Source organism: Paralichthys olivaceus, chromosome 13, assembly GCF_024713975.1.
Source record: "Paralichthys olivaceus isolate ysfri-2021 chromosome 13, ASM2471397v2, whole genome shotgun sequence".
Lineage (NCBI taxonomy): Eukaryota > Metazoa > Chordata > Actinopteri > Pleuronectiformes > Paralichthyidae > Paralichthys > Paralichthys olivaceus.
In genome coordinates this window covers 23,554,361-23,575,679 of record NC_091105.1, presented here as the reverse complement: position 1 = coordinate 23,575,679, position 21,319 = coordinate 23,554,361, and the positions used below count along the sequence as shown (strand labels likewise).

Genomic DNA, 21,319 nt, shown 5'->3' with positions numbered 1-21,319 from the left:
GATAATTAACTAAGGAATCTGAGGACAAATATATTGAAAGTAATAACCTTTAATCAATAGCTTCCTGCAGATCACTGTGAAAGATGTGTTTTAAATTCTCAAGTCACACATGGACCAACTCTTGATATCCCCAGTCAAAGGCTTTGAAGCGGCATGTTATGGAAATACACAGTAGGTACGATCATTACACTGTCACCCATTGTGGTGGCGCCACCCGCGTCATGACGAACACATTTATACACATCTTCGGAATCATTTCCAGGGCTAGGGTGGAGGACATAATGTGGCAGAAACATTTTCCTTTCAAATAATATGTGTCAGTTGTGTTAGGTGCAAGTTTAATAATTTGCTCGATGACATTAGCGTCACCACAAACCTCTTTTTGATTCAAGTGTCACCATCAAAATAAAACACAAACCGTAGTTGGTGAGATTAGATTTTAATAGACAAATAAATGTTACATCTTTATTTTTCATCCAGCAGCAGTCCATAAGTTTGACTTGTGTGTCCTCACAGGACATTTTGCGTCCACAGAGCAGCTTGCCAATATCACTGCATCTGGTGGAACAGACTCACATGTTTACACAGACCAAACGCTCCCGTTAGTTTAATTGAAAAACCACAACCAGCGTCCATATTTACTGAGCTCCTGAGTATGCAGAGAAGCCTGATCTGCAGTCACAGCAACAGGTTCCCAGGAGCGACTCATTCATAGTGACTTCAAAGAGCAAACTGATTCCAGATCAGTGCTATGTCTGCGCTGTCAAAATAGATAAATAGCAGCTCTAGACATTTCAGTAGAAACACACAGTTTACATTTTAAAAGTGAGGAGGGTCAACCAGCACAACCCACCGCTCCTGATGTTTCTAACAGAAGACAGTTGTGTCAGCAGTTGAATACAACAGTAGGAGAAGGTGATATGTTTTATATACACTAGGTTGCTGTAAGGTCACATCAGATTACAGGTAGTTGCATTACTTTAGGAAAACTTCCAGTCAAGGGGACACAAGGCTCTGTAAAGTGAACCCCATCAGAGAAACAGTTATGAATGAAGGCAATTCCACCCTGATCACAAGCAGAGGCAGGACAAACAGGAATCTTATGATGACTCATGACACATTAATGTCATCATTTTTGCACTTGTGCATACGTTCAATATGAATATCAAAGTTAAGACTCCCAAAATACTATCACAGAAACACACAGAGCATAAATACAATTAATACAAATATATGGAATCTATCGTCTATCAAACGTTCTACTTCTATTCATATGTCACCTCACCCAGATGCATTAAAAAGCACATTATATCTGGAATAACACAGAGACAGAAAACATACAGGGAAAAGTTACAGGGAGATTAAGAGTTTAACAACAAATAACAGGAAGGGACCAGGGGCTATAGTAAGGTAGTGGTGTGTGCATAATGTGTGTGACATGATCTTGTACGTGCATGTGTGAGGTGTACTGTAAAGTGAGCGTAGAGAGGCAGTGTGGTGCGTAAGATTTTCTGGGATTTTCTGAAGGACAGGGTGCGTTCAGCAGCATCCTGGGGAATGTTTTCAAGCTGTAGCAGTGGGGTAGGGTGGAGGAGCCTGCTTGGGAGGGACACTGGCGCTGTCATCATACGGAGGTAACAGCACCTGAAGATGAAGAGCGAAGAAGAGCAAAAACAGCCTTTGGTCAGTATGAGTTGTTCTTTCACCAGACAAGAATAATTCATTATCAGTAAGATCAATTGCAGTGTTGTGAAAATTCTGTCTCTGAGCCTGTTTTTGTTGCAATGTTATAATGAGGCAGCGGCTCTGGTGCATTTCCAAACATAGGAAATAAATAGGGAAAACATGAATTTTGGAGAAAATGAAACATTTAAGAGAAAAAAATAAAAATGACAAATTGTGCCAATTATTGAAGCTTTTTTGAAATACATTGTGCTTCAAAGAGGAACCATTTTCAAACCATATTCAAAGATGTGTGGCTTTGCTCAAAGCTTTAGAACTAACAGTAAACAAGGAATGACACTATGTGCAACTTACTGAATCAGGAATTGTACATGGATGTTGGACATATAATTGTCTCTTCTGTGTAAATGTCAGATTTCCAAATAAACTGCATTAAAATGTTGATTATTCTAGAGTTGAGGTCTCTCCTGACTGAAGTGTGATCACTGGTTGTATTATGTTCAGAGAGAACATATTTTTGAATGAATATTTAGTAACAGCCGTGGATTTCCATGAGGATGGAGATTTGGGTATAATGAAAGATCTTTGGTTACGATTAGAGAAAAAAAAAGGTCTTGTTTCATACAGAACAAGTTTGCAGCAACTTCATGTGTTTATTTACATTAAACCAAGTGCTGTGTGTTCCAAAATATACAAAAATATAATCATAAAATAATGCTGCAGTCACTACAAGCTGCTATTTTACTGTAAGATCAGATATTTGCCAAACATGTAAATGAATAACCTATCCTTACAGTAGAAAACATATTTTGCAGTTGAAATGTATATTGACTTTCCCAAACATTCACCCCTCAGCAGCATTTTCCCATTTGTCTCAGATTTGTGATGATAACCCTGTTCCCACATCTTTACAAACCTTGGAAAACAGTTATACTCATTCTGTTCTATGAGTTATATCGATTGCTAACTTTATGTTGCTCCTTTGATACCAAAAAAGTACCTGACTGTGTGAGTGACTTCTCTGTATGTGCAGGTATTTTGTTCATGTGGAATGAATTAGCATCAACCTAACCACTGTATAAGTGATATACTGCCATGCAAGCTGCTGTCCAAAAGCCACAAACATGCGTGTGAGCTTTTATTGAATCACACACCCACAGAGGTGAGGCAAATGTTAGGAAATGAAGGGGCAGTGTTTTTCTGGCCCTTTTCACTAATGATGTCAGAGAGACAGAGAGTGGCCTCCTGCTTCTCTCCTTACAGCTCAGGTGTTTTACACATTATGAGCCTGTGTGGACGTTTCTGTTTCTTTCAACATCACATGAAGCTGCACAGTGTGTAAAGCTGACGAGTGCAGTGGATTGTTTCAAATCGTGTGGAATGTTACACCCTGAGGAGTCTTAAGCTGCCGACTGAAGAGAACAGATTTCACCAAGTACTTGTGAAACCCAGCAGACTGCGAGGTCAGATGTCAGTTTTAATGGAGCAGGCAGCTCACAGCTCACAGCTCACAGCTCACAGCTCACAGCTTAACTGTTCCATATTTCCAGATAGTCATAACATGTCATTCATGTTTTTACAGCCTTGGTTTCCTTCTCCTTTCTGTCAAAGTGTTAGTTATTATACATGTGTGGGCAGCAGGCTAGTCACAATCCGAGGGCCAGACCCGGACAGCAGGACACCGATCGGTGACCCCAGTACAGTTAGACAGACCTCACTGTATTACTACTGTACTTTAGCCCCCATCATAATGGCTTTGCCAGCATGGAGTCTCATCTCTTCTTCCAAGTCTCTTCATTCATCCGTTCTACTGTGACCGCATAAAACTACTTACTACTACATCTCAGCGTTCAACTTCCTTCCCCTCTTCAACACAATGATTTTACAGCTGCTAGACTGGCCTGAGCACAGCAAACCTGCACAGATGATAAAAACGTGACTTCTGGATTGAACGAGGAGATCATTTTTTCCATGGGAGTTGCTTTGCTGCCTTTTAGACATGAAAGAAGCAGCAGAGGCCAGTACTATAAAGCGAGGTCAGCATATCCCAAATATCTTTCAGTGGTCCGGCTTAACTTAACCTAACACAAAGCTGTTGATCAACTCGATAAGTCAACCCAGGTTTTCCTACTGTTTTCCTAATATAATGTTTTTATAGTAAAACTATCCTATCATAAGGGAAAAAGTAGATCTGACTATACATTCATTTGTGTTTCCATTACATTCATGTGAAATTGTATTTTCATTGTGTTTAGGACAGTTTTAGCCTTTCAGGTGCAACCCTGGTGGGTTCAAGCTCACTTGGGTGCAAATGAAGAATAAACTCCAGCATCACCCACAGTGAGCAGGTATCTCCCATAGGTGTCGGGTTGGATATATATGTGGCTCCAGCAGCTGACAGAGGTTTATCATTCCCTCTGATGAGAATCTTTATATTTCATAAAGATACTCATTAAAGGGTTTTGTCGGTCTCTGAAGTCAGCTGTTCAGCAAGTGCAATGGTGATAAGAAGTGAACGAGTTGTCATACTAAAACCCTGAAGTAAACCTGAAGTTACCCCAATAAACACAAATCCTGCCTTGGAGTACAGGCTCCTGGTCAAGATCAGATATGTTTTATGATGGATCTCTAGATGAAAAAAATGATTTCATAAACTATATAATAATGTGAGTGTATAAGATCTAAAACATTTAAAACATGCAGAGTGATGGTTTTTAAGTTTGTTTATTGGCTGGTTGGTTCGTTAGTATGTTGGTTGATTTGATTGTTAGCAGAATTACCACAAAACCTTTTTTTTCCACTTTCTTTAACATTTTTTTAAATTAAAAAATCCGACTGATATCTATGAGTGTGTGAAATTAGGTGCAGCTTGAATGAATTTAAGGGAACTGCTGTGCCTTGGTGGAGGTACACACTCTACACAGTGCCATTCTGCATTCTCTACTTTGTCTATCAAATCAATTAATAAACCTGTTTTTAGAGGTGAAACATAAAGTTTATTGACTATATTAATTAATTATATAGTTATTATAACTAACTAAATGTATTTATAATTATTATTAATAGCATTATTGTTGTTATTATTAATATTCTTGTTTTCTCATTCGATCCTCTTCATTTCAATATTTCAATAATATCTGCTGACTCGTTCATCATTTGTATTTATAAGAAATTGTTTTATATAGAGAGAGAAGTATTTGTCCAGCTGTATACAGCACAAGAGGAATGCACATGTTTTTAGTGCTGAGGTGAAAACACTCAGACAATCACTGAGCTTTTCACCAAGATGTTAGGAACAGCTCATTGGAAAATGTGCTGAACACTCTCACAGGTGGTCTAACAGGACAAAAAATAGAAGAAATGTTCTTTTCTTCCACAGGGTTTGTTTATCCCACAATTGGAGCATAGACTCAGCAAAATGTTACTTCTGTTTAAAATGACATGTCGTGTTATTCTGTACTTTCTTGTTGGTCCATTTGTAGAGAAAATGAATTTACTCTGTTTCATTGTTTCTGTTCAGCTGCTCAAAGGGCTCATTCCAGATGGACTGAATATATATTTTTTCTGAATAATGTTCTTTAAAAAATCCTGCCGCCAATGCTGATGTATCTGAAATGTTGACATAGGTTAATAAAATTACCAGATTAATATATTGATGAGGCTCTAGTTCATTATTAGGAATGTAGTTTTTTGATTAACTGTTGTATAAATCCACCACTGAAAATAGTCCCAGACAAATGTACCATTTACTCCTGTTTGACTAAAGTTTGCAAGAAAACTGAACTGCCCAGCTGTTTTTAATATTCTATATTCATTTTCAATTTGAGGAATATATTTTTTCAATCATTTAATTTCACCAGCTTTAATCTTTAAACCCAGATTTTAAACTCTGAACCCATGATAGCAATGTGAGACTTCATCAGAGGTGACTTACCGTGGTGTCGTTGGTTGTAACGTAGAGCAGGATTTCAGAAGAACCCCAGCCATTCACATATCTGTAGCAGTTCCACACACATGCTATGAGGTAAGCCTGATACCGGGCAGAAAGAAAAAAAAAAACAGATGACAAGTTTGAACTGCATAACATGAAATGTCAATATAATCTATTCAAGGTCCAGTGTGTCAGATTTAGGTGAAAGGGATCCATTGGCAGAAATTGAATATAAAATAATCCTAGTGATGTTTTCACTAGTGTGTGTGTGTGTTTATATTTCCAAGGACGGGATCCTATGGAGGCCGCCATGTTTTTTACAGTAATCCAAACTGGACAAACTAAACACCTTTTGAGTTTTTATGAGAACTGTCATGTTTGGAAGGGGAGGGTAAGGTGAGGGGTATTCAGAAGCAACATGCAACTTCACCACCAGATGTCACTAAATTCTACACACTGAACCTTTAAATGGTAAATGGTTGTATTTATATAGAGCTTTTCTAGTCTTGATCAACATTAAAAGCACTTTACAGTACAGTTTTTTGCCGTTCACCCATTCACACACACATTCATACAGTGCATCAATCAGCAGCACACGTTCTATGAAGGGGAAATTCGAGGTTCAGTATCGAGGACACTTTGACATGTAAACCATCGAACTTCTGGTTGGAGGACGACCGCTCTACCCCCCAGCCAAAGCCGCCCTATTAATGGTACAGAGTATATTAACTAATGAATTAATATATTGTATCTTTATATTCTAGATTTTAAGGACAGTTGAGGCAGATTTGTACTTTCAAGAAAACAGTATTTTCAACATTAATATTGAAATACTCTACCAAGCTGCTCCAAATACAATCAGGTCACTTTGTCTCGTGTGAAGCTGTGATGCAAGTGTAAAATGTAAAGTTGTATAACAACTTCATAGTTTCTATTCTGTTTCATCCCTTGTGAAAGTTTACACAGAGGTAAATATTAAAGCTAGAAAAAATAATCACATATACCTTTTAAGTATATAATTCAAAATTTAATTAGAAATGGGCCTTCCATGAACTAATTTTATTAATTTCAAATTGAAAATGATTTATATTGTGATATCAAATATACAATATTTATGATATTGAATCACCTATTTTTGGATAACGAGTTTAGTCATATTGTACAGCCTACTAATATGTTTTTAGATAAAAACTCAAATTTAATTATAATTCATTCTCGCTTTCAGCATCTACCTGAGAGTTAGAAATCACTGTAAAGAAGCAAAGTTCCTGCTGGTCTCTGTCATCCAATAATAATCCAGCCTCATCAGGCAGCTTGCTGCTGGATCTGTCCAGCCTAACACAACACCATCTGCTCCATCCGTCCACTTACATGAACCAAAGCCACACTGAGCCTTCTAACTTCTATAGTAACCCAATTAAGAAGCTCAGCCTCCTCAGGGATTTTTAGATATTCATTAGCAACAACAGAGACTAAATTTACCTCCAGGTCCCCTGCAAACAATACTTGCAGTTATTATGATATTGATTAAGCAAAACTAATCATTCCATCAGGCTAAAATCACCTCAGACCTCACAACTGAGCTAGATACAGAATCTGAGTGTTCTACATGGTCTTTGCTCATTTAAACCCACTCATCGATGACGATAAAAACATGTTATTGTCCACTGCGGTTTCATCATCACCAAAACAACACACAACAACATGCTGTATCTGACAAAGATCATCTGTCTTTGTCAAGCCTCTTACAAATTAGCGAGACTAACCTGCTCATCCATCCCATAAACCCACAGCCATGCCAGCAGCTTTCAGGCTCTATAAGCATAGTAATGCTCACATTGACAAAACTCACAAGCTGACATTCAACAGGTGTAATGTTCAGCACATTCACAATCTTAGCCTAGCATATGAGCATGCCAACTTGACCATACAGTACAACTGATGTATTTGCAGGTGTGTGATCACGTGGATCAACTGATGATGGCGCTAGTTAAAAGTCAGGGGATCACCACAGTCGCTGTCCATGAATGTATGCACCAAGTGTCACAGCAATCCATCCCATTTGAGTCAGAACCAGAGAAGAAAGACTACATGACGGCTTCTTATAAGTGAATCTTGAGTGTCCTCTATTGCCACCAGGTTAATGGATGGGTACACATCAGGTACACATTAAATCCATTCATCTAAATCTTATCAAACTGATATATGTATGAATGCTTATTTTTTCCATTTGGTTCTGTTTTAATGAGTTATTTGTTGGTATAAAACTGGGTAAAAGATGATTGACAGCTCCTATTTGGTTGATGGTTGGTGTATCACTAATGTGGCTCCTCCCCTGATCATTACTGCGCAGACTGAAACTCCAAACGCACAAGAGGCAGGATTTCATGTCAGATATATTTTAGCTCCATTTCCGGAGAGTGGGAGGACACAGTGGACACATGTTGTCCAGCTTTATAAACAGTCTATGAGCAGGAGCAGGACATTTAGATATGTCACAGTAGAAAAAGCACAGGGCTAAAAGATAAAAGTAATAATGGCTGAATTCCATTTAGCTGCTTCAGTTTCAGGGTCGTGGGTTTTGTGCATGCTGCCCCCGCTGTCTCACTGCGATGGCTAGACACAGCCATAACTTCTGATTAGTGCTATTCTTACTTTAGGTGAGAAACGGTAAAAATGCTAATTCAACAGTGCTGTGTGATACATGGCTCTTGTCAAAAAACTTCCCATAAATCCTGCTCAACATAAGGAGAAACCTAAGGTTAGAAAACTTTACCTTGAAGCCGAGAATGCAGCTGATGAAGACCAGCACAATGAGGACCAGGCAGACATTACTGAGGGCAGCGATGTCCTCTTTGTAGGGGAAGTTATCAGGCTGCACGCAAATCAGAAAAACAACACAGCATCAGAAATCATGTGACATGTGAAATGAAAAATGAGATGTTTGCAGAAACCTGTCTGAACCACATAGGTGTTTATATCCTGCTGGTCGATGTCACTGACTTCACCTGTAAAGAGGAAAACACCTGAGGTCTCTCACCAGCTGCTGCAGGTAGTCTTGTATCGTGTTTGGATACACCACAATGCTGACGGCAACCAGGGTGTTGAGACCGAAATCAAACATTTGGTAGCAGAAAAATGGGACGATCCAAGCGGCTCGCAGCTGAAACAGAAATATTCATTCAGGATTGGCTGATATATTCATCTGGGAGCGGAGAATCGAGCTGAGCTTTCAAACCGACACTGTGGACATAAATCATTCCTCAAACTGGGTCGCAAGGAGATTTTGTCTGTTTACAAAGACTCTAAAATAGATGTAGTGTGGGCGTGCATGGCAATTGTTAATAATTCATTGAAACTCTTTGAAAAGCATTTATGTTACAGAAATAAACACTTGAAACTTCTCTGATTAACACTCACGCTGTCAGACTAACAGGTTCAGTGTGTAACTGTGCGCGTTGTTTAAGTATATCAGTTTACCTTGTATGCACCATATGTTGCCATCCCACATATAAGAATCATCAGCAGAGAGATGGCTGAGGCGATGCACATGTCTGGAGACGAAAGGAAATTTAAGTTAGAAAATATATATTATAAATATTTTTTATCGTCATGTCCTGCTGATCTGGGGAAAACAAATTGTGTGTTGAAGACAAATAACATGTTGCATCTGTCAAACAAACAAGGAATTGACTCTGCCCTGTGATGCGCTTCATGTCAGCCTGACCTCATATCAACTCAACATAACACAACGTTGTGTCATGTTACCACAGAACAGATCGGTTACGTAATGACAGCAGCAGGCAAAATCAAAAACCATGTGTCAGTACTCACCACAGATTGTGAATCTGATGGAAGAACAGTTCTCTGACCCATTGAAAAGCCATTTAGAAATGGACAACATAACTGATGCTGGATATTTTGCAGTTCTGAGTCACAGTATGAATCACATTTGCTAATAAAAGCATTTAAAAGTGTCCAGAGAGGCAGTGTACCACATCTTATGGAATTTAATTCAGCAGACTTTGTAAAAATCAAACAGTATTTATTCAAACACATAAAATGTAATCAGTAGAAAAGGCAGAAAGTCTCAAAAGTCACTGACTGAGATAGTTTAAACCAGAAGCAATTACATTTAAAGAGCTACAATTGCTTTATATTACCTAACTACATTATTTTTCATTACAATGTGACGTGTATTTGACTTTTACTCCATTGTCTCTCGGGTTTCTGACAACTTGTTTCCAGGTGACAGCAGTTTTTAAGGGGATTTGTCGATTGATCGATTTGTGCAGGATCACCTGTATCGAGGCAGAGTCTTCATTAATCACTACAATCATCAGTTTAATCATTGGGGGAGGAAAATATTATGCTATACAACAAGTCTCTGGACAGTCATTGGATGTTGAGAGAGTAAACGATCACACAGTAATTGTCAGCTCATCTTGTTGTTTGTCAGATCAGAGCAACATTACAGGGACTCTAAAGCCTGCACCTCCAGGCATATTGATTTTGTGCAATGACTTTCTAATTCTTAATCTAATTCGAATTAACGGATCATAGGGATCGTAAACCGAATCCACTGGAGCTGGGACATAACAGTCATTCCCAATCAGAGGTCACCAGCAGCCATCTCCAGTCAGACTGCTCCAGTTTACACCCGGTCTGTTAAGAAGGCTTTTCATTAGGTTTGCGTGTCTGTGGCTTTGGGTGTTAGATCCAAAAAGAAACGCTGCATGTCGTCTAGACAAATGTGTGAGGTCCCTCTAACAACAATAATAAATCCCTCCATTAGTCAGTTGCCTGCCAACACGACTGAACCTTTCACCCCACAAGCAGAGATTAAGTCATCTGTCACAGTCAATTTCAGGAGAGTTAGTTTCAGGTAGAATAGAAAGGGTTTTTCTTACAGAGTAGACGTCATTACGTGTAGCAGAAACTAGAGCATACTAAAATAAGAGAAACTTTATTGATCCCACGGAAATATTATTTGTGATGAGACTTATTTGTGCATTAGTATAAGGAGATATTGAAAAAAAAACCACACACACACGTATATATATATGTAAATTCTAAATCATATATAATATGATATGAATATAAAAATTGGATAATTGGGTGAATTTAAAAATAAGAGGCCTACATATTGTATATATATTGGGTATTTGTGATACAGATGAGCAAGAGGACACTGATGCATTTTATTAAAAATAGTACAAGTAATGATGAGTAGATGTGCACAGCAGTGTCTCTGCTATTCTCCTCACTTAACTGTGGGACTACATATGGGACATTTTCTGTGAAGCACCAGCCCTCTGGGCTACTTACTGGCATCGTCCATGACATCCAGGTCATTAGCCAACTCAGCGCTGGTCAGGTGGTACTGCTCAGGATCACTGAGGGCTGTGAGCAGGATGAGGAGCACCACAGCATTGATGAGCTTAGGGACAAGGGACATATGGTCAGATAAAGATAAGGCAACCGCATGGACAGACAGTCAGACAGACAGGGGAAATATGGACAGGAGATGGAGCGGAGGAGGAGGAACAGGAGCCTGAAAAGGTGCAGATGCTGAATGTATTTTTAAGCTTTCTAAATCTGTGACCTGGCATACATGGATTCGTCTCAACAAGCTGCAGGGTGGTCTATGTCCCTCTCCATAAGCAACAACTGTACAAACCTAAATACAATCAATTTAACTTTGTCCCTGGAAATAGTTTCGTTATATTAAATTGGAAGTTCTGCAGACACGTCTTTGTTTTGGTCTGGCTGGTGCAGCTCATTATGCAGATGACTCATACATCCCCACTGCTCAGGTGGATGCAATGGAAAATTCTTTGCAGTCAATTGGCAGCTTGACACAAAGGCTGCTACCTGAAGAGGCCCACTGCTAATTTATTCATAGGAAGCAGAGAGAGGATTTTTCCACTTGCAGTGTTTCTCATGTGCATTCACTAACCACCAGTTCATTGATATATTCCACATTTAGATTTAACAGTGAAACAAAGAGGATACGTAGATGTTCATGTTTTCATTGTGTGAAATAACCAAACATTATGAGTTATTTTCCACCTGAAGTTAAATAATTCCTTTATGTCCACGTTACCACCTCAGTGACTTTAAGTACAACAAACTGAGAACTTCTGCTATGATGTGGTCTTTAAAGAAAACTAATGAACTCCTCTTCTGCAAATAAGAACAGCTCAGGCTCTTACAGTAAAATCCATCATTAGCACAAAGGTGTTTTCCCTGGTGATAGTGTTACTGGATGTCTACAGGAGCAGTGAGGGACTAACTACCGGGCGGTGCTCACCATGTACCAGACTCCCAGGATGATGGTTCCTGTGCGGACATGGCAGCACAGGCAGCAGCTGGTGGAGTACCAGCGGTCCCACGGGGAGATCAGCATCGTCAGTCCGCTGTCTCACAGCACTGCGCCGGGCATCAAGGGACAGGGAGCCCGCTCTCCAGGGAGCGTCCGCCGAGCGTCGAAGCTCGCCGAGGAATGACGAACGGGACCCGACTGCTTCCGAACTGACCGCCGCTCCTCGCCGAGAGACGCGTCAAGTCAGCGTCAGGCAAACAGGAAACGTCCTTTTCAAAGTAAGACATTGATATCTGTGTTGCGATTTGTCATACAAATATACATATCGAATTTTCTCTTTTATACTGATATATAACGTGTACTGAAGGTATTGCATGTTTTAAAATGTTGTCACATTTGGGTGTGGTTTTCACAATACTGGTTTCTACCATATATAGCCCGCACATATTTTTAACATTTAATTTATGTATTTTTTAATACAATTTTAAAGTACCCCATTGAAACTAGTTATAAGTCGATGGATAAGATATCCATACATAAATATATGTACATCAATCATATAAATATAGGGCCTACGTTTAATATATATATTCATATACAGAGTGGATTATACTTTGCTAATTAGTAGAATGTATATCCCATTTAAATAATTAAATGAAATAGATTATAGTTATCAAATAATTAAGTATAAATGAATTATAGTGTCCCCATTTTGCAACACCAACTGTATAAAATATATTTACACTTACACTAAAAGATATCAGTTAAATATATGTATAATACAATCAAGTATTATAAACATGATCATGTAATGTTTATTCCTTGAGTTCACGTCAGTGCTTCAGTTGTTCTAGTTTTGTTTTTTCGAACCATCTGTAGACAAAAAAGCCTGATAATTCTTCTTGCAGTTCTATTATTTTGAAAACAAAAACGTACTGCTTCCAGATTTGTTCTGTTTTACTCTTTAACTTGACGTACCAGACAGACAAGATAGGCTCCAATCCGGTGATGTAACCCATCACATTTTACACCTCCCACTGTATTCAATTACTTTTAGCCCATATGTCAAGTCAACTCACACTTCTTTTCTGATATCCTATAAAACTGTGGTTTTAGGCTGAGTATATATATATAGTAAAGGATAGCCTGGAGGCCTGAGGCTCAATATAGCTTCTTGTTTCCCAGTACGCTTCATTAAATGACAGCTCGTCCTCTTTCATTAATCATTACACAGTGGACGGTTTCCATGGGGCACCTCAAGGTGATTTATCTTGTGCACACTTGCACCACTCAGGACCTCTGTAAGCTGCTGACTCAAACCGTGTAACACAAAGAAGCCTGACCATAGAAAACTGGCCTTTATTTAGTATTTTTACATATGGCTTTAGCGTTTCTTTTATTACAAACAAGTTTTACAAAAGTTTCTGAAGATTTCCAAATCAACCACAGGTGGAAAATCATGAAGAGGTCAGTGACACCATGGTACATCTATGATCAGAGGCTCCCGCACGGCTCAAGCCACAAAGCAGTCAGATAGTAAAAACAGCAAGGACACAGTTGTTGACACACTGCAGTACAATGTCAGATAAAGGACAAACCAGATGGATCAAGTCAATGAAATGTTGTAGTCACACAAAAGAATGCAAAAATACAGAGCAGACAAGATTCCCTTTCCTGTGCCTAATGATGCTCATGTCTCATTAATGTCACAAATGTTTTACATCCTACTGAGCCAAAACCGTTTGTGTGAAATAAACATTTGATCGCTGTGCTCTATTCACCCATTGGTGCTCACTGTACCATCATGGCTCACAAATTTCAGAGCAAAAGTAAAAGACTGAAAATCAAAATCCAGATCAACATCGTGGCCCGAGTACTTTGTGACCTGATGCAAGTTGACCATTTTCATTCTCTGCACAGGACACTCCAGTCGTTAGCCACTGACGTCAATTTTCTACACATGATCAGTATTTTCAACAGGCCTAATGATTACAATACAGCTCCTTCAATCCGTTATTTGATTCAGTAGAATTAGAAGACAGAATCAGTTTCAAATGCGTACTTAAAATCATTAACCGCATTAGATTAGACTGCACTGCATCTAGGTTCAGTTTTCAATGATCCACTGACTGAAACTCCACGTGTATAAAAATGGTTTTCATTTTCCCGACATGTGTTTAAGGTAAGTTCATCTTGAAGACCCTAGTTCAAAGTCCTTGTCACAAAAGGTGTTGCATAAACAGGATATGAAGTCCTTTGCATACAGAGGTCTGCCAAGTGGACTCGATCTCATGTCTCTCTTCTTGCCTTCTTCTTCTTTGCTGGTTTAGGGGCTTGGCTCTCCTCAGGTTTTTCTGAGGACACAAAAAAGGAGAGGATGGTTAGTCAGACAACTCTGAACATGTGATTGAGTGTTTCACATCAGTAGGGACACACCAAGGGCTGGGTTAAAAAAAAAAAAAAAATAGAAAAAGATTTTCGATTCTCTGATTAAAATCCAGCTTCATTATCAGAGCAGAAGCAGCAGTGGATTTGTACCGTGCAGGAGTTTCCTGTGCCCCCCCTCCACACTACTCTCTCTTTAACTTATAAACAACAACACTCATCACAGGTTATTAGGACCTGTATTCAAGCGCTATATAAATTTACCATTTACCATTTACCTGATCACTCATCTCGTGTTGTGACGTGCAAAACCAGGACATCAGTGTTAAAGTGACCGTAATGATCCGGTTCATGATCTGACACCATCAATTAATAAATAAATAAATATAATATGTGACTTCATAGCAATTTTTGTTAACAGCACCAGAGTTGTTTATTGTTTTGGTTACATGAGGTTTATTATATTTATGTGCTAATCATTTATTTTAATATTTTGAATTATAATTTAAATGTCAAACTGAATATTCTTAAGAATTCAAGGTAAATTGCTCTTCGAAAAGATTATTTCTATTATTATGCTATGATATTATCAATATATCAGTGGTATGAAATGGTTTCAAAATTATTACAATAATGTAATTTATCAAAATAATTTCTGGAACAAAATATCATCCAACAATTTGTTATCATGATAGGTCTACATTAGTATCTTCAATAATGCACCAAGTTAGAGGTTTCCTTGCAGTGTTTACAGCTTTAGTTCCCCACACAGCATGGTTGCATCTCCCTGTGGGCGACCCACGCAGGACCTGAACCTGAATATTATTCAAAACATTTGGTCTGAAACGGCATGTTCGGTCCTGATGGATCTATCAGGCTCGGGTCAAGTATCCACAGATGCTCAGCTGCCGGTTTACCTGCAGTGCATTTGTTTCCAATGATGCGCTGCCCCAGCTCAGATAACTCCTAACGCCCTTCCCTTTCGCTCTTCTGGTTTTGGCAATATTTATTTTGACTTCAAATCTATCTGAGATCAAACCATTTGTTTACTTCAATTATGCGACTTTCTCCCAATACAGCTCTGACTTAATGTGTAATTGTATTCCATGGATCGTTTATTTGTGGTATTTTATGTCCACTGCTGTCACTAAACAGTATAACAACTTTTTTAACAGTTTGAATCTGGTGCGGTGCTGTCATTAAATTTTTGTTCAATCACTCCTGGCTTCTTAAACCTGAGTTTCTGTGAGTTCTGTGCACCATAAACTGTACGGTGGGCACTGCAGTCTCATGCCCTTCTATGAGCATTGGTGGGGCGTTTACCTTTGCTAATTAGGAAAAACTGGCACGCGCTTTTAACTTACAAAGACATGGCATTCTTCAATATAAGAACATAGACTGTGAAGAATTCTGCAGTTTAAAGCGTTGTTATTCTTATGTAATGTTTTCTGAGAAAAGTTCTTAGATATTGGTGAATGAGGCCCAGTGTGCTTACTCTGTTGAGCTGGAGCAGGAAGGCTGTTCTGCTTGGCAGTGGTCTCTCCATCAGTGGGCTTCTGTGGCACTTGAGTGACGGGGGGTTTTGGGGATACGTTGCCCTTCACTGGTCGCTCAACTCTTGCCTAACAGGAAAAGTAAAACACTCTTTTTATAATTGCAGTTATTTAAAAAAAAATTGAACGCATCTGAAAATGTATGTATCCAAGATCACACTAGAATAGTTAACCTACAGATGAGAGTTCTGCGGATCTTGAAGAGGAACACGTTTAGACTACACATGCTTTTGTGTCAAGTATAAGCTCAACTGACCTCAGCAGCAGCAGCTGCTTTGACAGGCTGGGTTGCAGCAGGATTCTCCTGAAGAGGTGGATGCTTCTTCACCGAGGCTGCAGGCGTTGCCTCCTTCTCTGGCTCCTCGCCCTTGACAAGAAACAAGTTGAGTTTACATGTCAAAGACTGAAAGACAGAAAAAAATGTTTTTCTCATTGGTGGTTACCTGGTCAGTAGCTCCTCCCTCCTCTGCAGCCTTCTTCTTCTTCTTCTTTTTCTTTTTAGTTTTAGCTGCTCCATCAGAAGCAGTCTCTCCCTTGTCCTTTTCATCCTCGTCATCAACCTGAGGAACACAAACATAACATACGGTCAGAGAGAAAGAAAGTGATTAAAAATGTTAAACAGTAACAAACATGACATTTTAAGCTGAATAATTCAGATTCACTGAAAATGGAATAAAAGAGAAGTTCAGTTATGCATGTTGTGTCTCAGATTTAAAATTCTTATCACCATCTGGAGGCAATCTAAAATATAGCATTGATGAAGTGATGCATGGTAAACACCAGCATTTACATTAATGATAATGTACATCTATACATAAACACATCTATTTTCTATGCTATGACTAATCACAATGTGTGTCATGATAAAAAATGGTAAAAACATGCTTTTTACACATCCAGATAGTCCTGAGATGTCAGCCACTGTAGATGAACTTTGTAGGAGAGTCATGGCTTTACTATTCTTCAATAAAAAGTAAAACAACAAAGTTCCTGTGTGTATTCACTCTGTTGAGTCACTATTACGAGCAACAAAGAAGAAACAAGACAGCTGCCATGATGAGCCCAGAGGACTCATCAACTACGGGCTTGTTGTTTTTTGAGCTTCCAGGTAACCAGAAGAATGCTCAGCTTTGCATCAAGCCTGGGCATATGTACAAGTGACTCTGACCAGAAGATTAACCTTGATAGGCTCAGGGAGGGTCTTCTCCTGAGCAGGAGCCAGCTCAGGAGTGGGCTCCTCGAAGTTGCCCCAGGCTTCAGAGGGGGCATTCCAGTCAGAGCTGGGGTCGGCTGAACCACCATCTGAAAAAAAAAGTTGTACAGTTAACTAAGAAGTTAAATAACTTCTTCTTTTTTTTTTTTTTTTTTTTTTAAACAAGAGTTCAAATAAATATATATCCTTACTGAGGCCAGACCACCCTTCGTCCACTCTGGGCTGACTGAGCCAGGGCAGGTCGCTCACAGCATGCGGCTCTACGAGAAACACAAGACAGTGTTTGTCAGTGACTCAACCTGCCAGGCACATGTGATGCTTTGGTAAACGATGCCAACTAGTGTTGAGATGTATATTTACCAGCAGCACCAACTCCCAGTCCAGCGAAAGACAATTTTAGCTCAGTGGCAGGCATTCCTCTGTCAATCACAGTCCACGAGTCTGAAACACAGTTTTATAACTATGGCTAGGAAACTGAATTCAATGTAGATCGGTCACATCTGCCAGCGCATTCAAACTTCTCGCAGTGCAGCTGACAGTATTTTACCTGCATGTTACAAACAACTCAGCAATAAATAGAATTCTGATTCAGACGTTATGTAGTAACCAGATAAAAGATTTTACCATCAATCTCTGTTCTCCAAAGTGACACTGGTTCTCTACTGTTGGTCCAGGGGCCTGACTTCTGACTCACAATGTGGGCAGGAACATTGACTGCCATGTCCGTCACACCAGCGATCTCTGCTGCCACCTCTCTGCTGTTCACTAAAACCAAGAGGGTAGCACTCAGTACAAATACTAGTGTTCGTGGTGAAATATGTGAACTTGTGATTTCATATTCCATGACCTAAATGGCTGTAAAATTCTCAACTGAATATTACCTTTAGATACAACAGCCTCCATCTTCTCCGTCTTCACTTTTGTGGATTCTCCTGACAATAAAAGATTAAGGTCAATATGTGCACCATCCATTTGAGAATGTTTTTGAGGAGAGCGCGCACATGCACGCACAGACACACACTTTAAGCAAAAGTCACTCGAGACTCACTTCAATTCCCTTAATGGCTGTTTGTATAGTCAACAAGAGAGCACATAAATGCAACAACCGCCTCCACAGATCTCTCTCTAGATGCCAAATTAAGGCTGTTTATCCAAGACGGTCCGGAGATTTGTGCTTTGTGTTCATGTATACAAGTAAAAAAAAAAAAAACACAAGACGATTACAAACTCCTTCTCTCTTCTCAATTGTAAAAACTTGAAAATATCTGTAATGAAGTCACCTTTTTTCTTCTTCTGGTTTGCAGAAATTGGGGCTGCAGGGGCCTTGGGCTGCTCTGGAGGATTGCTGACAGGCGTGTCCCCTCCTCCAGGACTGGCTGAGCCATCACTAGAACTTTTGTCCTTCTTGCGCTGTTCACGCCTCTCCTTGTTGCTGACTTTGGTCTCCCATGTGCCTGAAATGTCAGTGTGAATGCAGCGTGGAATTAGTTGCAACATAGTGCAAGGAAGTAAATATGATATAGATTAGGCATGAAGACCCAGTAGATGCAAAGACCGTTTAAATAAACTCAAAATGTAATTTCCTGAAAAAGAAAAAAGTATTTGGATGGTCCCATTCAACCAGTCTAAGAATGGTAGATAAAGAAATCTACATACAAAAGAACATTGAAATTTGTTAGAAGATTTGTGCAAACTTTAGCTGATCTATGTGTTGTAAAAAAGCTTAAAATGTGAAATGAAAATAGACCCAGACATAACTTTGAATAAATCAACTTAATTATGTGATTCAAAATATTTCACCTTCTTCTGGTTCTTTGCCATCTGCAGTCACTGACTTAGTCTCCCTCGCAGCCTGTTTGGCCTTCTTCTTGGATTTCTTTACCTGGAAGAGGACAAATAAAGTTGACAGGAAAGCTAATGTATTTGTGAAAAGCTTGGGTAGTGAGACAGGGCTTAATTAAATAGAGAGAGGCACGATTTCTGCAGATTTCAACAAGTTAAATTTAAGACCTTTTTAAAATAGTGATAAATGAAATTTAAGACCATCAAGTATGACAGATTGAGGAAATATCAGAGTCCCAGAATTAATTGTCAATTACCCATAAGCAAAGATACAGAGAAGCAGCTAAAAGTCTTTGAAACATTATCTCTCAAACTACAGGCAGAAACAGTAGGTATACATAATCCTTCCCACAGCTAAGTCAAGTGTACTGAGATCAATTCTGACCAGGTTGTTGGTAGTTATCAGTTCCACATTGGTCTTGTTTGTAGTTTTATTACATCATGCAAATATCTGTATTGTTGAAAGAGCTACAACACAAAGGGACATTACAAACTATGCATGCTGCAACTGATGTCACATTAAATGTATTTAAGACCTAGTATGTAATAATGTAATGTATTTAAGACCTTTTAAGATCTAAAATGTAAGTTATTGAATTTTTTTTATAACTTGTAAGACCCCTCAGAAACCTACATACTAGCCCAAAGCACACATGACTTGACCTCCAAGAACTGCAACTGAGCAAGCGGAACCATGCTCCAACCATGGAGAGTCACTCAAATCAGCATGCTTCAGCCACATCTATTTATAAGTGAAACTACACCTAACACTGACTCTAAATCTGTTCCATGTATCTTTTGTAATACTCATTCATTTCTTGGAGTCCACTCTAATGTATATTCTGATATTCCAGCACCTTGAGGAGCACAGTTTGTGGTATGTGGGGGGGCTTTCTCTGGAAAAAGGCTGCACCTTGTACTGTTCTAGAACAGGAGTCACGATGCAGGATTTTGCTGCATGTGCAGGTTAAAAACAGTAACCCAACACTGGCAGCTGGTCTGGTAACATCACTGCAGAGTGACAGTAAGAAAACGTGGCGTTGTCTGCTGTACTGCGTTCAATTGCAAATGATGCCGAAAAACACTGATCATATGAATTAAAGGTAATAGCTGCATGTATACCCACCAGGGAATATCCGTCACAGTGAGTGGACCTAAAACTGTACAGGTCACACCGTCATGTTGAGCTGAATGTGTAGCCATGTGTCTCTGGTAGAAAATTACCTCTGCAACCTTCTCAGCCTTGACTTCTGCTGTCGTGGGCTGGTGATGTGGCACCGTCTCCTCAGACACGATGACCTCCTCCTCCTCCTGGGGTTCAGCAACCGCTCTCCCGTTAGGCTGGGCTTTCTGAAAACAACATGTGAACCAACCATGAAGACAGCTATCGCAATTCCCACCTTGGTTACAGTCAATGTATGGAACGCCGCCCCAGGCTAGCGTGGCCGGGTCTGGACACTAGCCTGAGGTTACAGTGTGTAAGCTAGCTGCAGCTGTCAATGAGATGTTAGCATGACAGCTAGCCTCGTTGGCCGTGCGGTTAGCGAGCGACAGAAGGGTGTAGACCGGCTCGGTTTACGTGCCTTTTCAGCTTTCTTCTTCTTTTTCTTCGGGTCCTCGGGTTTCACGGGTTTACTGACGCCGCGCGTCACTTCAATGCCGTCGTCCACAGGACTGTGAGCGGGTCGTTTCTTGAAGAGACCCCGGCAGACCGAGGCCCACAGGACGACCATCAGCACCAGCCCGGTGCACGCCGCTAAGAGGATCACCCATGGCGGAATGAGCTCGGGCTTCAAGCCTAAATCCACGCCGAGCTCGGAGCGCAGCAGCTGCAGGCCCCTGGACAGCAGTTCATTCAGACGGTGTGTGAGCAGCTCGACCTGCCGAGAGGCCGCGTCCTGCCACTGCTCCATTTGCATCGCTTCTCAAACAACAAGACAAATTAGTCACGCTGCGCTGGCCACCATTGGTCGCGCTAGCCTGCGGTGCTAGCTAAAAATAACGGGACGGCTTCGACATGATGGGAAACCGTGAATTCATCCCCTCCTGCTCCAGCAACACGGGCCTTGGGAGGCGCTAGTTCTTCGAAGCGCGTGAAGACCGTGCTAACCAACTAAATTAGCGAACTAGCCGACAAGCTAAGTGATACCATCCTAGTGAGGGTCCAGCGCTAGCGGAGCAGCAGTGACTGATGTGACAGGTTCACCTCATATGGCCCGTTCTGACTGGAAGAGAAATGCTGCCTTCACGGCCGTTTGTGAATTTGACATTCGAGCTTATAAATCGCAGACGCCTGTTGTATCCTATGGTTGTATCCCTTTTATACAATCTATGGTTTTATCCCTCTGTTCATGTCCGAAAGTACACGTTCATTCACGAATACACTG

The 21,319-nt window shown here is 40.0% G+C and overlaps 2 protein-coding genes across 5 annotated transcripts; both read right to left on the bottom strand.

The window, feature by feature from the left end:
* Positions 1-423: 423 nt before the first annotated feature.
* On the bottom strand, positions 424-12,184 carry LOC109632061 (lysosomal-associated transmembrane protein 4B). Its single transcript, XM_020091169.2, has 7 exons — positions 11,928-12,184; positions 10,943-11,054; positions 9,095-9,168; positions 8,655-8,777; positions 8,391-8,489; positions 5,618-5,713; positions 424-1,644 (listed from the first exon to the last, which is right to left on the bottom strand). The coding sequence occupies exons 1-7, from the start codon at positions 12,021-12,023 to the stop codon at positions 1,564-1,566; spliced, it is 681 nt and encodes a 226-aa protein (XP_019946728.2). The 5' UTR covers positions 12,024-12,184; the 3' UTR covers positions 424-1,563.
* A 1,098-nt stretch (positions 12,185-13,282) lies between these two features.
* On the bottom strand, positions 13,283-21,253 carry mtdhb (metadherin b). 4 transcript variants are annotated; one of them, XM_020091162.2, is made up of 13 exons: positions 20,516-21,253; positions 20,157-20,282; positions 18,891-18,972; positions 18,371-18,544; positions 17,972-18,022; positions 17,715-17,855; positions 17,451-17,531; positions 17,282-17,350; positions 17,058-17,179; positions 16,321-16,437; positions 16,134-16,244; positions 15,820-15,946; positions 13,283-14,293 (listed from the first exon to the last, which is right to left on the bottom strand). In XM_020091162.2, the coding sequence occupies exons 1-13, from the start codon at positions 20,849-20,851 to the stop codon at positions 14,229-14,231; spliced, it is 1,602 nt and encodes a 533-aa protein (XP_019946721.2). In that variant the 5' UTR covers positions 20,852-21,253; the 3' UTR covers positions 13,283-14,228. The 4 variants fall into 4 exon arrangements, with proteins under 4 accessions (XP_019946721.2, XP_069392763.1, XP_069392765.1 ...); XM_069536662.1 differs by having other exon boundaries at positions 17,046-17,179; positions 20,157-20,278; positions 20,512-21,154; XM_069536664.1 differs by having other exon boundaries at positions 20,157-20,278; positions 20,512-21,154.
* Between the last annotated feature and the right edge of the window lie 66 nt (positions 21,254-21,319).